The sequence below is a fragment of the Camelina sativa genome, chromosome 9 (assembly GCF_030686135.1).
Source record: "Camelina sativa cultivar CO46 ecotype springtype chromosome 9, ASM3068613v1".
In the NCBI taxonomy this organism is placed as follows: Eukaryota; Viridiplantae; Streptophyta; class Magnoliopsida; order Brassicales; family Brassicaceae; genus Camelina; species Camelina sativa.
The window spans coordinates 1,442,432-1,458,440 of NC_141888.1; the positions used below are offsets into that span (position 1 = coordinate 1,442,432).

At 31.5% G+C, this 16,009-nt stretch overlaps 1 protein-coding gene across 2 annotated transcripts; it reads right to left on the bottom strand.

Annotated features, from left to right (window-relative positions):
- Positions 1–7,299: 7,299 nt before the first annotated feature.
- Positions 7,300–12,886, bottom strand: LOC104779553 (protein indeterminate-domain 5, chloroplastic). Of its 2 annotated transcripts, none has more exons than XM_087467033.1 (4): positions 12,412–12,886; positions 11,751–12,147; positions 8,840–10,167; positions 7,300–7,532 (listed from the first exon to the last, which is right to left on the bottom strand). In XM_087467033.1, exons 1-3 carry the CDS (start codon positions 12,593–12,595, stop codon positions 8,895–8,897), a joined length of 1,854 nt encoding a protein of 617 aa, XP_087323159.1. In that variant the 5' UTR covers positions 12,596–12,886; the 3' UTR covers positions 7,300–7,532; positions 8,840–8,894. The 2 variants fall into 2 exon arrangements, with proteins under 2 accessions (XP_087323159.1, XP_087323160.1); XM_087467034.1 differs by lacking the exon at positions 7,300–7,532 and adding an exon at positions 8,013–8,335.
- Positions 12,887–16,009: the final 3,123 nt, after the last annotated feature.

A 16,009-nucleotide genomic window follows, 5' to 3' on the forward strand; every position in this document is an offset into this window, starting at 1 on the left:
CCTAAACCAACTTTAATAAGTTATTCGTATCAGCTACCACTTGTGGTTTGTGGACCGGTGACTTCGCAAAGTAAATAAACGTGTGCGTAGTTAAAAACCGTGATGATACCTAGGATTTTAGGGTTGCGTATCATCACGGTCTATACTATACCGATTCCATTTTTCTCCTTTTTCTATTTGATTCGTGTAGCTTCGATGCTCGATGCGTGGTTGACATATATTCTCTTTTCCATTTTCATTTAAGTCTATATGTACCTCAGAGCCTCCACCGTGCTTTACGGGATCCAATTACTTTATTTTTTTCGTCTATATTAAGTGGACACGCAATATTTTTCGGAAAACAAACAATGTGGTTCAGCGTTGGTTTTTTTTTATAGAAACTTTCTTATGGTTGAATTGTCCCACTTATTTTTGGAGGGTTCCTCCTGCTTCTAGACAGTTTAGCATAAGTCATATAATAAGTCCATTCAAATTTTGGATACTGGCAAAGTTTTCTACAAGATAGATGTACAACTAAAAGAAAATATGGTTAATGAACCACTATAGAGCTAATGTTACATATTTGATATGGACTCTTTTCACATATACATACAAACCTCTCAAAAATATGCATAGGTGTTGATGTGGTCATTGTGTCGATCGTCATCATTTAATTTGGTTATCCATGAATATATATATCTTGTCGCATAAAATCAACATGTTTGTGAGTATCTAGTAGCCATGTTGATATGTGAAATCATCACGTAATTAAGTCAACATCCTTTCCATGTAATCAGCTAATCTTTTTGTTACTATTTAATGTTCTTTGTTGGAAGTCATGCCACGTTCTTGCGTACATTAATGAATTTCACTTGGGCGTTTTCTCGTTATATACCTCTCTATGGTTTGATTTAGCGGTCTTCGTTGCACAATGTCTAACCAAGGAGGCAGGAAGGATATCGACAGTCGAAGTTATATTCTTTTCATTATCGAAATATTTTGGTGCTCTTTGGGACCTCTATCGTTCGATGATGAGGTTGTGAGTTCAGTAACCGTGTTCAACCCTTTTTCGTTGGGTATCACGTATGTGGGGGACAGTCTTGATATATCATGGTTTTTACGGTTTTTAACCATGATATAAGTGTGCTTTTTGAGTCTTTTGATTTGTTTCTAGGTTATTTGTGAGTTTTTACAGGTTATTTAGGAATTTGGCACGTATGGAACAATTTGGAACATTTTGGAGCACTTTACCGAAGGAAATCAAGTTGGATTCGGATCAGAGTACAGGCATCGATCGATACCATACAAAGGAGCATCGATCGACACTCGTGTTTACCCGACGAGAGAACAACAAATTTGGAAGTTTTACAAATTTGGCCAAAGTCTTCTATAATTGCAACATAAACCCCTGGACGTATTTTAGGATGTATATATATTGTTTTTGGGTTTTAGAAACCCTTAAATTATTTTCTAGCAGTTTTTGAGAGAAGGATATTGAGAGCTTTTGGGAGAGATAGATCTGAGTTCTTTGTTGAGAGAAGATTTCTTGAACTCCCTCTTTTACTTTTTATATCTATTCATGTTATTCAGAAAAAAAAAAATTTATAATTAAATTAAGTCTCATATAACCAAAGCATGAATTCGAGTTGCTCATTTTTTATAATAGATGTCTCCACTTATCTTAGAAAAAATCACTTATAGCACCACATGTAATAATTTAGCTTAAGTGAATCTTGTAGCATCATGTCTTGGTTTTATAGTTCGTTCTTTACAACGGTCTCTAAGGTATTTGGGCCAGATCCTAAAAATGTCTAAACATCTTGGATAAGGTCATCTTCTACTCATGCTCTCCAAATGCTACGTAAATTGGCCACGTTACCTGGTATAATGCATGGTAGATGGCTCCAAGAAGTCAAACTCACCCGTACTAATGATTTTTAGTCTATGATCAGGACTCGAAACATGTAACTTACTATTACTCTTACAGGGCTATTAAATATATTCGATGTAAAATAAATAAACCAAAGATATTTTTTGATGAAATGGGTGTGCATAGCCAAGATTCATACATCTTTTTATCAGAATATAGCTTGTGCATATACATGTGCATCTATAATTAATTAAGATTAGGATAATACCCGCGCTACGCCGCGGGCTGTTTTTATTGTATATATCTTTTTGTTTACTTTTTTATGTTGTTTGTAATTTTAGTTCTTTTAGTTTTCTTATCACAGCTCATACAACTTATGGACAATCATTATAATATATTTTTCAATTGGTAATTATTGTTTTTCTATTTTCTGATATGTTTAAATTGTTTAGAGACTACAAAGCTTTTAGTTACTGAGCCTATATATTTTTGTGAAACCAATTCGATATTTTTTCTAGGTTTTGAGATAGCTTCATTGTGATATTTTTCTAAAAACACCAACCACATATATGAGCATAACAATGCACCATATTATGTTTTAATATTATTTTTTTTGTAAACACATTTTCTAAAAAAACACACATTATGTTCACACATCAAATTCATATTTTCTATTTTAAACTTTTTTTTGGTGCAAAATCTATTTTAAACTAAGTTTTTGAAAATACTGCTCAGTTCAATAATTAAACTAAACCATAACAATTTAATAATAACAACTCCATTTTTAATATATATATTTTTTGTAAACACTTTTTTTAAACACATATTACGTATGAAATTTATATTTTAAATTTGTAACTAAGTTTTGGAAAATAGCTTTGCTCAGTTCAATAATTAAACTAAACCGAACTAACAATTTAATAATAACAATTCCAGTTTTTAACTACAAAAAAATAAACTTCATTTACGATCTCATGAATCCGATTCAATAACTCATCCCAAGTCTAATCTAATAACCTCAAGATCACAACCAACATCATGACTGCGCACTAACAAACCAAAGCACCACTTCGACAAACCCACTCAAAACACTGAAACAGAGATTAGCTAAGTCACTCATTGTCAAAACATGGCAAGTGATATAGGCCTGTGTTTTTGCTCAAAAAAAAACAGTAGAGATTGTTGAATGATTCACTTGTCAAATCTCACTTTCTATTCAATACCAATGTTATGGAGACTTTTGGTCCACCACAACTTATGCTCTATTTAACAATACAAGTATCAAATTCAGATGTAATTTGAGATGTCATTCTATATGTGTTTGCATTTGGAAATAAACATGGTGTCTCAATAATATAGACTACAAAGCTTGAGAAGCTCTGCAGACTGCTGCTTCAATGCTGCAGCACACCCGCTCTGGATAACAAGTAACAACTTTGCAACAAGACAGACCTCAACACCAATAGGCGAACATTCTTGAGCTAATTTGCAGACAATTGAGGCACTGCTCCAATGCTAACCATCAAGGATAAACAGAGCTGATTCCAAACATTCCGGGTGTAAAGACGGTAAGATATCGACTAACTGAGGCACTGTTCTAATGCTAACCATCAATCTTTGTGAACAGAGATTGGTTTAAGCAACCCAAGTGCAGGGGAGACTCCATTTTATGTCTTTTATCCTTAACCAATCTTATTAACCCAACAAGCAAACTATGCTCGAGACCAGCTCTGCTCTAAACCCCTTCTCTTACATCAATCCCCTAAACAATCTCGCACAATTGATTTTGCTCTCATTCAATCAATCATTTAACATATCAACAATCAAAGAAACCTTAGCCGGTTGCATCATCATCAACCCAGATTTTGAATCTGAATCAAGACCAAGACTCACAAGAATCACAACAACCTCAGATCCAACAGCATGAGAAGTGAAAAGACCTAAAAAAGAGAAGAGATTACAGAGAGATTACAAAAACGTCTTCATCGCCATAAGAACAAAAAGAAATCAATGTAAACGAGTAACCAATCTTGGAATATAGAACAAAAAGAAACAAAGTTTCATCATGAGAAATTGAGTACTACCTTGTTGACCACAGATTTGGTGATATATTTTTTTGGCTCGCTGCAAAGAACAAGCAGAAGATCATTACAAATGGATAATTAACACACAAAACAGAGAACACTAAGTTTGTTGAATTGCCCATACCCAGATTATACAGAAAATCCAATACAAAATATGTTCTATACACATTACCTATACACATACACATTAACAAAAGTAAATAAAGAGAGCAACTTGGATTGCACAATATAAAGAACGATTAACAATATTGAAAACTATTATTAATATAAACTATCTCTTTCTCACGTATGTTAAAACGAAAGATCTATTTTGATGTTGAAAAATCGAGTTGTACTTCTTTGTTGCAGCCACTATCTCACATCTTGATTTCAAATCAGATTTATAATAGTGTAACTTATGGATAAGAAGGGGATTATATCGGAATATGCATGTAGACGTAACCTAGAGACATATATCTATAACACTCTCTACCACACAGATTTCTACACCAAACCTATAACTTTACAATCACAGAGAAATAGGGAAGAATTACAGCTACCTTAGAACATAATGATCCACAGAGCTCAGGTGCCATGTACCATCTAGTGGCAACATAATCCTCGAACAAAAAAAGAAAGACAAAGAGAAGAAAATTCAAAAACACTGGAGAGATTACCAGATATGAATTAACAATTGACAGCAAAATGTGTAAAAAAGGGTGCATACCGTCCAAAAGACTGTTGTAGGTGTATCATTAAACGCCACTCTTGGGAAAGCCTATATAAGTATTACCAGATACCACTCTTACCATATACCGTCCAAAAGACTGTTGTAGGTGTAGAAAATGGTGATTCTTCGATTTACACAAAGTCCCAGAAACCAAACACGATCAATATTTTAATTTTTGTTTTTTTTATTTAGAGAAAAACCCCTAGATTCTCTCACAAGAACTCCCCAAAAACCCAGATGGACTCAAAAGCGAAAGAGAGAGAGAGAGAGATGAGAAAACGGCGACGAAGAAAGGGAAGAAATCGAGCATCGTTCCTTTCATTAGTTTTGTCCACCTAAGAGTAAAAGATCTGATGTGTATTAATTATTTTAATTTAATTGGATATTTATTTTAATTGATGTGTTAGTTTCTGATTCAATATAAAAGCTGAGGTGTCAAACTCTGGAAAGAAACATTGTGTTTTTATTGTATTGATACTGCTATAATTATTTTATAGTAGACTATACAAAAAAAAGTCGGCCACCTATTTCAGTATATGGGAACAAAAAAATAAACAAATATATATTACCTAATATTAATCATTTGATAAATCAAGTCAAAGTTATTAATTTTATATATGTTTCATTACATGTAATTAGTTTTTTCTTAAAAGAACTTAACACTAAAGTTAAAGGCAGAATGTTGTTGACAATCCGAAGACATAAAAACCTTAAGTCGTTTCTTTTCGTCCTTATCGTTACTTTCCCAACGTTGACTATCTATACGAACTCAAATCATATGAACTTTTGGAGTCTGTAAAAATTAGAATTTAATTTTTTCATCATGTTTTAGTATGTGTAGAGTGACAAAGAAAATATTAATAGTGTGGATCAGTACATACGAGGATTTGATCTGTACAAACAGAAGTCTACCAATCTACCACTAGATCACCATTTCTTAATGATATAATCTAGGGTTTTCATAAAATGTTTTTTTTTTTTAAATCTAGCTTTCTTTTTTGGAATACTAACATAAAACAAGTAACAATGATATATATATCTATATATATATATATATATATTCTAAAAAGACCAATAATACATAAATTAAACATGTAAATATGACATGTTACAGATCATTAAAAAATTGTTAAACAGTTTTCTTTTATAAATTAAACAAAATTTGTTTCGATAAAAAGTTGTTTACATTCACAATGCAGAAAGATACAAATTTAAGAAACCAATTGAATCAGGTTCACGAAGTGGTAAGCACCGACGACAAGAGGATGATGCAAAATCAGGTTGGGTTTTTGCCATGGAACCAGCATTGAAGTATTTCTGATCCATTATATATATTTCGAAATATGTCCAAAGAATTCAAGGAATTAAAGACTATGCTTCAAAATTTATAAAATATGCATCTAAAAACATTCTTCGACATGTTTCTTGGCAACATCATGTTATTCAAAAACACAAAACTGTTTAATAATGGTATACAAGTTTTTTTTATTGTTGACTATGACTTTTTAGAATTTCAATGAGCATTTTAGTGAATACATACATTCTATATAGCTTAACCTAAAGGAAAAAGGAAACAAGTCCAAATCGATATGATAGATCTTCAAAATTTTTTTCAAAACGTCTCTAGTGGGGTATATACGAATTACAACCATTAAAAAAAAAAGAATACATCGATTATGTTTCTCAGGGAAGTTCTTCAACAGTGAAAAGATCTATCTAGTTTGCGAATCGGAGGAATTATATATATAAAGTTGATATGTGGATTTATATTAATTGAAATGGATAAGAAAAAAATAAAAGGGTAAAGCATGTGAATGACAGAGTTGTCGTTCATGTGAAAGATTGAAAAAAAAAATGGCCCGTGAAGAGATTGTCGAGAAAAGTTTGTGAATACTACAAAAAATGCTTGAGATTTCTTCTGCTTGTTCTTGGTCCACTTCATTATGGTAAAATCTTTAATTGGGCCATACAACATCAATTAATTAATAGATACATTGATGCTTATATATTCTATTTGATCAACCACACATTTGGATTCATTGGCATATAACTTTAACATCTACCAAAAAGAAGATATAAGTAAGACTAGTAAATTCTTTTTTTTTTTGGGTGTAAATTCAATCTGTAAAGGCATAAATTTAACAACTTGAAGGTGATTTAATTAGTTAAGTAAATATAAACTGAATATAATTTTATTTTAAAGACTTTGATAAGATAAGGTCAATATATGATTGTTACTCGCTCCAAACAACAGTACTTTTCAATATAAAACTTCTTTTGATGGGTTTACAGTTACATACAGTATGTCTTAATATTGGTCATTTCATAAAACGCTTTAACGCAAGATATATGAATTTTGCCTCCAAGTAATTTTGGTGGTGAGCAAGCTTTTGCCAAAGATATATTAAATATTTGGATTCTGCCGAAACATTCGATATTTTTCAACACTGTAACTTTTTAGTAAAGAGTGTTCCGTAAACACACTCCAAAAAAAACATCCGGATTGAAAATTCAGCTACTAAATAGTAAATGTGCATAGTCACAATGAATTATAACAAATTTACACTATCAGTATATGCCACCACCCACCAAATTTTTTATTGTTGGTGGTTAAAATCTACATTTTTCTCTAAGTGTGTTCAACTTGGATTGGGGTAAGAGTAACAAGAGAATTATCTACATGGATTACTTAACAAGTAATTATACTCTTATTTAAAATAAGGTTATAATTAAGTAAAAATTTAAGAACAGTAAAATGAAAAGCAGGGGAAAATATATAAATAAGAAGATGAGAGAAGAGCTGTCTGTTTTTGGTGAGACAACGATATCATCTCTCCCTCTCGTTTCATGTCGATGGGCCTCCTTACTTCCATCACTTGCATGTATGTCCCTACATTATATATATCATATTAGCTATTATTGTTATTCCCCCATATAAATTATTACGACAAAGACAATAAATTACTATTATTAATATTGTTATTTCAACAATTGTATAGATGTTGTCACAATAATGTAATGGTATGTTCACATACGCACACCTATACACTAAATCTTTTCGCCAAAAAAATATCCAAAACTAGCAAAGAATCCATGAAAATATCAACATACACCGAACCGAGATATCAAATCCAAGTTCCATTAGAATCATTAGATATATGAAAGAGCCAAAACAAATATCCAATCTATACGAATATATATAGTGAAAACACATTAGAAACTACAATTTTAGTTTAAAACAAAAACATTGAAGATATATTTTAATAAAAACATGTTTCCAAACCAAAATCGAAGTTGTACCTTAGAGTTAATTTTTTTTTTTAAGCTGTTTTTTTAACCGTAAACTACATCAATAATGAAGACGCGTGAATGAAACAGAATTGTTTATTTTGGACCGTTAAATTAAAATATGATGGGGACAATCCTTTGAGGATATGGTAGGAACATGTTACATACAGAAACTATATATACAAATGCATATATATATATATATATGCACATGTGACATGTATATATGTATATATGTATCGAGATATTTAGAAAGGGGATCACAGGACAAACACTCGTGACATTGCCAGCTAGTGAAGATGACAAATGAAAAGAAATTAAAGAATAAAAAGGCATATAAAAGAAAATAAAAACAAAAAGACAAAGAAACTTAGCAAAGGCTGCTTGTACTCTCCAACTCATTGACTGCCCCATGCAATGATAAGACGATAAATGTGTCAGCCAAATACAAAAATCAAAAACATATTTTTTCTACCGAAAACAAAATTATTCACACCCAAGTTATTTTTTATAGTTAAACCGTTGGTCTAGTGTTGTTTTAGTCTTTGACCCTATAAGAAATAATAGATACAAAAAAAGACTTAGCATTGACTCTACAAATAACTAGATCAATTGCTTATGTACTTTAAATCTATATGCCAGAAATATATTGAATTACGAAAAGTATCTAACTTGTCACAAGAAACCAAATATTATGAACACCACGGATATAATAATGTCTAAAAATTTCTTCAGTCTGAAAGCATAAATTATAACTCTGAAAATATTTTTTTTCAGGAGGGAATTCATTTATATAAACTATGAAAGACAAAATCTTTTACAAAAAAGAAAAGAAAAGAACTGAGTTTAGATAAATTGCAACTAAAAATTTAATTACTTCAAATGGGGTTCTGATGACGACAAGCATACCTGAAAGATATAGCATGTACTTTGATGAACTAAAAGACCGTTTTAAAATTTTCCCTTAGAAACTCGCATGATGGATTCCATAAGGTGGTGAAGTACTTGCCGGACCACCACCGGTATTCACATTCATGCTGCTTCTATCGGCGGAATCCGACGACGAGCCAACTCTTTCTCTACTATTTCCATGTTGTTGTTGTTGCTGTTGTTGTTGTTGTTGTTGTTGTTGTTGCTGCTGCTGCTGTTGAAACCCTCCGCTTCCACTCATACTTCTTACGATCTGTCCAACTCCAAGAAAGTCTCTAGTCATGCTCTGTTTATCAGCGCTTAACCCTTTGTTTACTCCTCCGTATGAACCAAAAGGAGAGTCTACTCCGTTAACGCTTCCTGTCGCGCCGGGGTTAGAGAAAGAGTTCATCAAATCCTGAAGATTACTCTCGTTTTCTCCATACATGCCACTCCCAAAGCTTCTTAGGATCGATGAGGCATTGTTATTATTGTTGTTGTTGTTGTTGTTGTTGTTGTTGTTGTTGTTGTTGCTTCCGTTGTTGTTGTTGTTGCTTGAGGTTGAACCCATTTGAGCAGCTTTTTGAAGTAGTGCAGTTGCTGACATGTGAGGTGTTGAATTTGGATTTTGCATTGATGAACTAAAGAGTGAAGGGACTGATCCTGAGCTGATTCTATCCGCAGAACTCATCAGATTGTTAGGGAAGAGACCAGTGCTTCCTTCTCCTCCTCCTCCAACTGCATTTTCTCCATCATAATGGTTTGACATCATAAGATTACCCGACGAAACAGCAGCAGCGGCGGGAGCATTAGGGTTGCTTGTCGCAGAAGTAACTCCGTTGTTTCCAGAGAGGAAGCTGAGATTGAAGAGATTGGAGGAAGCAGGGTTATGGTTATCATGTGAGAACTGCATCAGATTCTGTTGAAAACTCATCGGTGATGGCTTGATGTTATTGTTCGCAGCCAAGAACCCTTGTTGATGATGATGATGATGATGGTGATCTTGTTGATCATGAAAGCTAGGGTTTTGCTCTTGCATGAAGTAGCCTGAAGCATTTGCAGCAATGAGATCAGAGGAAGAGCGTGATGCGGCTCCTCCTCCGCCGCTTCCAAGACGGAGAACGTCGCCGGACTGGTGATCAAGATTCTGTGGGGCCCCCATGTGAGACAAACCAAGGATCATGCTTGACGTGTTGTTGTTGGAGTTGTTGGTGTTTTGTCCGTACGGGAAGTGATGACTTGGCAAAGAAGTCAAAGAAGTTGGGTGTCTCGCACTCTCTTGAGCCAACGCGTCACAGAAAGCTCTATGCGTGATGAAACTGTCTCGACTGTGACACACAATTAAAATTAAAAAAAAAAAAAAAATTCACAATGGAATCTATTGGATCGTCAGATATATCTCTATTCTCTACATATTAAATGATGAAATAAAAGACATATTTTGGGAAAAGTGAAAGAAAAAAAAAAAATACTTGCAAGCAGAGAGAGAGAGAGACTCATCATGTCACGTAGCTACAAATAGATTCGCGTGTAATTATGGGATCTTGAAAAGTAGATAGATAGCTAAAAAGTCACTCTACTACTCTATTATACATCCTATATGTAAACTCTCTTAACAGCTTACACATTCACATGTATGATATGCATATAATGAATTTGCACGCATATACACAAATAGGAGTACAATGTTGTGTCACATTTCAACTATGATGATGTATTTGTCTATATGACAACAATGGGTACGACCAAATCTATAATTCTATTAATTATTTGCAATAATTAATAAACATAAACATTATTAATAAACTCCGCAAAACTATTATACATATAAGATATACTCTTTTCATTTCGAACTAGTACAATTTATGTATGTTTGTACCTGATGTATCTAGATATATATATAAAAAAGGGTATTGAACGAATTTCAAAGGTAGGTGGGAAAAGTTAAGTTTTCACACTAATATATAGAGAATGATTGTCAAATGAATATCTGACTTTGTCTAATTCAAGATCCTGTAATGTAAGTTCAATAAATGCAAGTTGAGCATGTATTCAATGAACTACTTGTATTATTATATAAATGCTGAAAGAACTACTAATATATGTATCTATGCCACCATATTTTTATTTCCTCATTCCATTTATAGAACTCCCTCTAAATGCACGCACACACACAAACACAGCAATGCCAGCCAAGACTGAAAACACAAACTCTATTCGAAATAATTATTTAGTAGTACATTAGTTATCACTTCTATGCAAATTTATGCAAAATGTGTAGAGTTGTGAACCAAAATAATATGTGGTGTGTAAGGCTATGGCGCAGAGTACAAACGAATCATATGAAATAATTATATTTTTTCGTAAAATTTTGCACATAAGAGAACAAACACTGTAACAACAACCTCCCTAGATATTATATAGTTTAGCAGCACGTGAATTGCCCATATAGTATAAGTATAATTTCATATCTAAGTAAAAAATTAATAATATTAATTTATTTTTATGACATAAAATAGGGCGGTGTTTCCAAGGCAAAAGAATATTTAAAAAAAAAAAACTGAAATCAAAATTGGTCCTCTTTGGTTTTGAGTTTCTGCTAGAAAGCATCTATTGAAATATGGCAGTTTCAGTGTCATATATAGATATAGTTATATACACATACACATTCACGTGTGTTCGTGTATCATTTTTTTTTAATAAATTATTTTTGAATATAAAGAACAAATAAAGTTGCATTTACTGCACGAAAGAAAGCGATAAGAGCATCGAAGACTTCGAGGCGAAACAGAAAGTGAACTTAAAAAAACCCTAATCCATGAAGAATGACTCACGGACACATATTCACACACATATCACTCGAAAAGATTAAATTATAATTTAAAGAGTTTTAAAGATTTGGAATACTTACCGAGAGAAGAGTGTACCACAGTCACAACGATACTCTTTGGTACCACAAGTCTTGGAGTGAGCTTTCCAATCAGACTGAACAGCGTAACGCTTAGAGCATTTATCGCATTTCCACTTCTTTTCACCGTGTTTACGGTAGTAATGTTTCTTGATTCCGGTGAGGTCTCCGAGAGCACGTGACGGGTCATGGTGAACGCACGAGGGCTCCGGACAAAGATACACTTTCCTCTTCACTTCTTTGGTCGATTTCTGTTTGAGTTTCCATGGAAGATTGTGTCCTCTTCTGTGAAGTTGTAGATTCTGTTCTCTTTGAAAACCTTTGTTGCATACTTCACATATGAATCTGTTTGTAGCCATTAGTGTCTTTGGAGATAAAGCTATCACTTCCGCATCGGAATCTAATCAAGAGAAAAATTATTGATTAAATTTTATATTGCATGGAAGTTAAATTGATTGAAATCTGAAATTTTAAAAATCAAGTACTAGGGTTTGCTAATTTGCGTACTTCAAGATTTGAAAATTTGGAAAAAGGGAGAATAAAAAAAAAAGGACATGAAAAAGGGATTTCTCTTTTGCACCAATCAATAAGCTTTTTAAAAAATGATCATATGGTTTTATAAAATCAAGATTAAAAGATGGCAATTAAGAGGTGATTAACTTACTTGGAGTTCTTGGTTGGTTTCTCTTCTTTTTCTGCGGTGGAGCTTCAAGCGGTGGCTGTGGTGGCTGGTGGTGAGGAGGAGGAGGAGGTGGAGCTGCGGCGGAGGAATTAGGAGGAAGAAGGTGAGATTGATCGTCTTGTCGGACTCCAAAGAAGGAAGCAGCGGAGGATGAAGAAGCAGCCATGGATTCTTCTGTGTTCTATGTGATGGTGAGAGAGAGAAGAAGAAAAAAAAAAGAGAAATAAAATGAAATTAGAGAGATGAAACTCTTTAACATTAAATTCTTTTTTGACTTCCACTGATATCTTATCTCAATAAAGCCCTAAAAATGGGATATTCCAGATTTTTAATTATTTTTTTATACTTTTATAAAAATGAAAAAACATTGAAATTCTTGTGAGGTAATAGAAGAGAGAAGTTGAAAGTGACAGGTGAAAAAGATTGCTAGGCTAGTAAGTAAAAAAAAAAGTAACTCATCTACCCAATTTTATAGCCTAGAATGTTAAAAGTTCATATTCAGTTTTTAAAAAATAACCACACTGAATTTAAATCTACCTTGATTAGTTTGGTATAGTTATAATTTAATATGTGATACATAGGATACTAAAAAACTCTATTTCGTGTATTTATTATATGAAATATTTTGGTTTGTTACGCATTTGAATAAATTATTATATACAATTTGGGTGTTGCCTGTAGACACTAACACATATACAGAGCAATTAATTATTTCTATATCATATATTTTCTAAATATGTTTATTAGTCTTTAGAGAAAGAAAAAAAAAGGAAACTATGAGAGCTACAGAGGTCGGTGGACCCAATCCATTTGCCACAAAACGACAGTGGATGGTGCGTGAGACAACCCTCAACAGCTCCTCTCTCTCGCTAACATATGCGAATAATATATTTCCAAGTTTTCTTTGGATCTAAAAGGTTTTAGGAAACGATTACCATAGTGTAATATGACATTAAAATGATGTAGAATAAGATTTTTGATATAACATAAAATTTGTATACGATAATTGCTCTCATAAGAAAAGTTTAGCATCGCGATGTCACCTATATAAATATAATTTGGTTTTATATGTATATCTTAAGGAACTGAAAATGTTCTTTTTGTTAAAGAGATATGTGAAATGTTGGAATTGGTGCCTACATGAGAGTTAACTAATTTAAAACGTTCGACCATATGATATGTCATAAGACAAATATCCAAATATCGTAAGGAATAAAAATCTATTTGAGTTTCAAATAAATTAGGGGTAATAAAACTAAGTGACTATACTAGAAAAAATTTACTAACTTCTAAAAAGGTCTGCCTTATGTTTCCAGAAAATAAAATAAAAGCACAGAAATATAAATTTTAAATTATAAACTAACACTGATGTGATTTTTTGATTCGATAATTATCTCATGAATTTTTCTTTTGAAAATGTATGTTATATATATATATATATTTGTATGTATATATGGAGACATATTTCCTGAATTGTCAAAAGATAATCCACAAAGCATCAAATGTTTTTCTTAAATTGTTAACAAAATACAATTATTTGTCACAATCGTCATCATCATCTCATATGGGTCTCTTTTTTTTTTGGTTTTATAAAGTTCCTATCATATCATACATAAAATATGAATATATGTGTATGTATGTCTCATGTCTGTCTGTGTGTCATGGAAGATTGAATGTGAAAAGTAATAATATTCCAAAGATAAAAGAAGACAAAAAGAAGAATGATTGTATATATTTTTCATGTATGTGGTAAAGTATTTTAACAAAAAAAAAAAAATGTATGTGGTAAAGTAAAAATCAAAAAGGATACTCCAATTTTTTTAACTATATTTCGTCGTCGCTTCCCATATTCAAGCAATTAGTTATAAATAAAATAAAATAAATCTATTATAATTCCCCAAAATGATAGATCCCTCCATCTTTTATTCATTCAACTGAAGTATCAAAAACAACTAGTTTATATATCTATGTATTCAGTCATGATCTCCAATGAACGTGATCAATAAAATCAACCCATTTCTGTATGGGTCTTTGTTAACGTGAGCATGAGTTATATATTAAACTTGTTTAGTAAATCACCAAAATATAATACAAGACAAATACGATGTGATTGTTTTTATATGCATATTATTAGTTTTGTTGTGCTAAGAATTTTGAGGAAAAGGAATATAATTGCCATTCCCAATAACAATGACACTTGAACCATATCCTTTCCTCTCACATACAATTCGAATAGAAATTTCTATCAAATCAACAGTAAGTAACACTGTAATAGTATATAAATAATTAAATATAGATATATAACCAGAGCTATATATATTTTAAGATAGGAAAAACTTCACCTCTTTTAGCTCGTCGAGTTTGAGGTCAATTTTTGAAGTGTTCCTTTCAGTTTCTTCTTTCTCAATATGCAATAGAGGGCCATCTATATACATAAAAATATATAAAAACACATAGTAATGTATACATAAATGGGTTAAGTGTAAAGTCAAGGAGAGTTAATGCAGTTTGCAAAATCATTAACTACTTTAATTAATGTCTTTCAAAAGTTTTCAAATTATTGACTAAATTGCAGGTGAGACTAAAGTTGATAGAGTTATTTTTAAAATTACTTAAAAAAAACTAAGTATTCGTTATTTCACTATTTACCATTGTAACCTCACCTGTGAGGACAAAAAAAATGAAATAATCACAAAATAAGTCCTTTAATTTTGATACAATCAATTATTTTAAATTTTAAATATAACTCTTAATTTTGTATTTCGATGAGAAAAAAAAAACTTTTAATTTTGTCTTCTTAACAAAATCACCCTCTCATGTATCAAGTCGTCTAACGACTAGATAATCATATAGCCATAAGTTATCAAAATTTCTGTTTACCACTTAAAACAATAATTTAAATATAATTTTACAATTGTGTTGATGTTAATTACATTACATATATATACAAAATGTTAATAGGGTTTAAATAAAAAAATAAAGGATTGTAAAATGACTCAAATTAAAGCAAAGGACATTATGATACATTTTTAAAAAAATTCTATGGACATTTTTGTCAGTTTTAAGTTATTTTTTGGATTTTTTATGTGTAATGACTTTTGAAAGTTTTTATTGACTATTAAGTAAAATACTTTTCCGCATGCATTTCATAGCAAGACCAGAAATCTTTCACAGCTATCTTATATACAACTAGATAAGGCCCGCTATTATACGGGTAAAAATTAAAAAAAAAATATTGAGAATAATTAAGTAGTAATATACATGTTTTTAGATTTTATCTTGTAACATTTTAATATTGAATATGAACCTTCCATATTTCATTTTAATACTCCCTCAGTTCCATTATATAAGAGTTTTAATACTTTTTTTGCTCTATTTTATAATAATTTCTCAAATTTCTATGTATAATTTTTATTAATATAACAATTTATGACTATTTAAACTATGCAGTATATTTTTCTATTGGTTGAAGTTTTATAAATGACATAATATTTACTGTTTATTAATCTTTGTATTTTTACCCAAAAACTCTTATAGGACAGGGAGTGCCATTTAAATATCTATATCATCATAATTAACC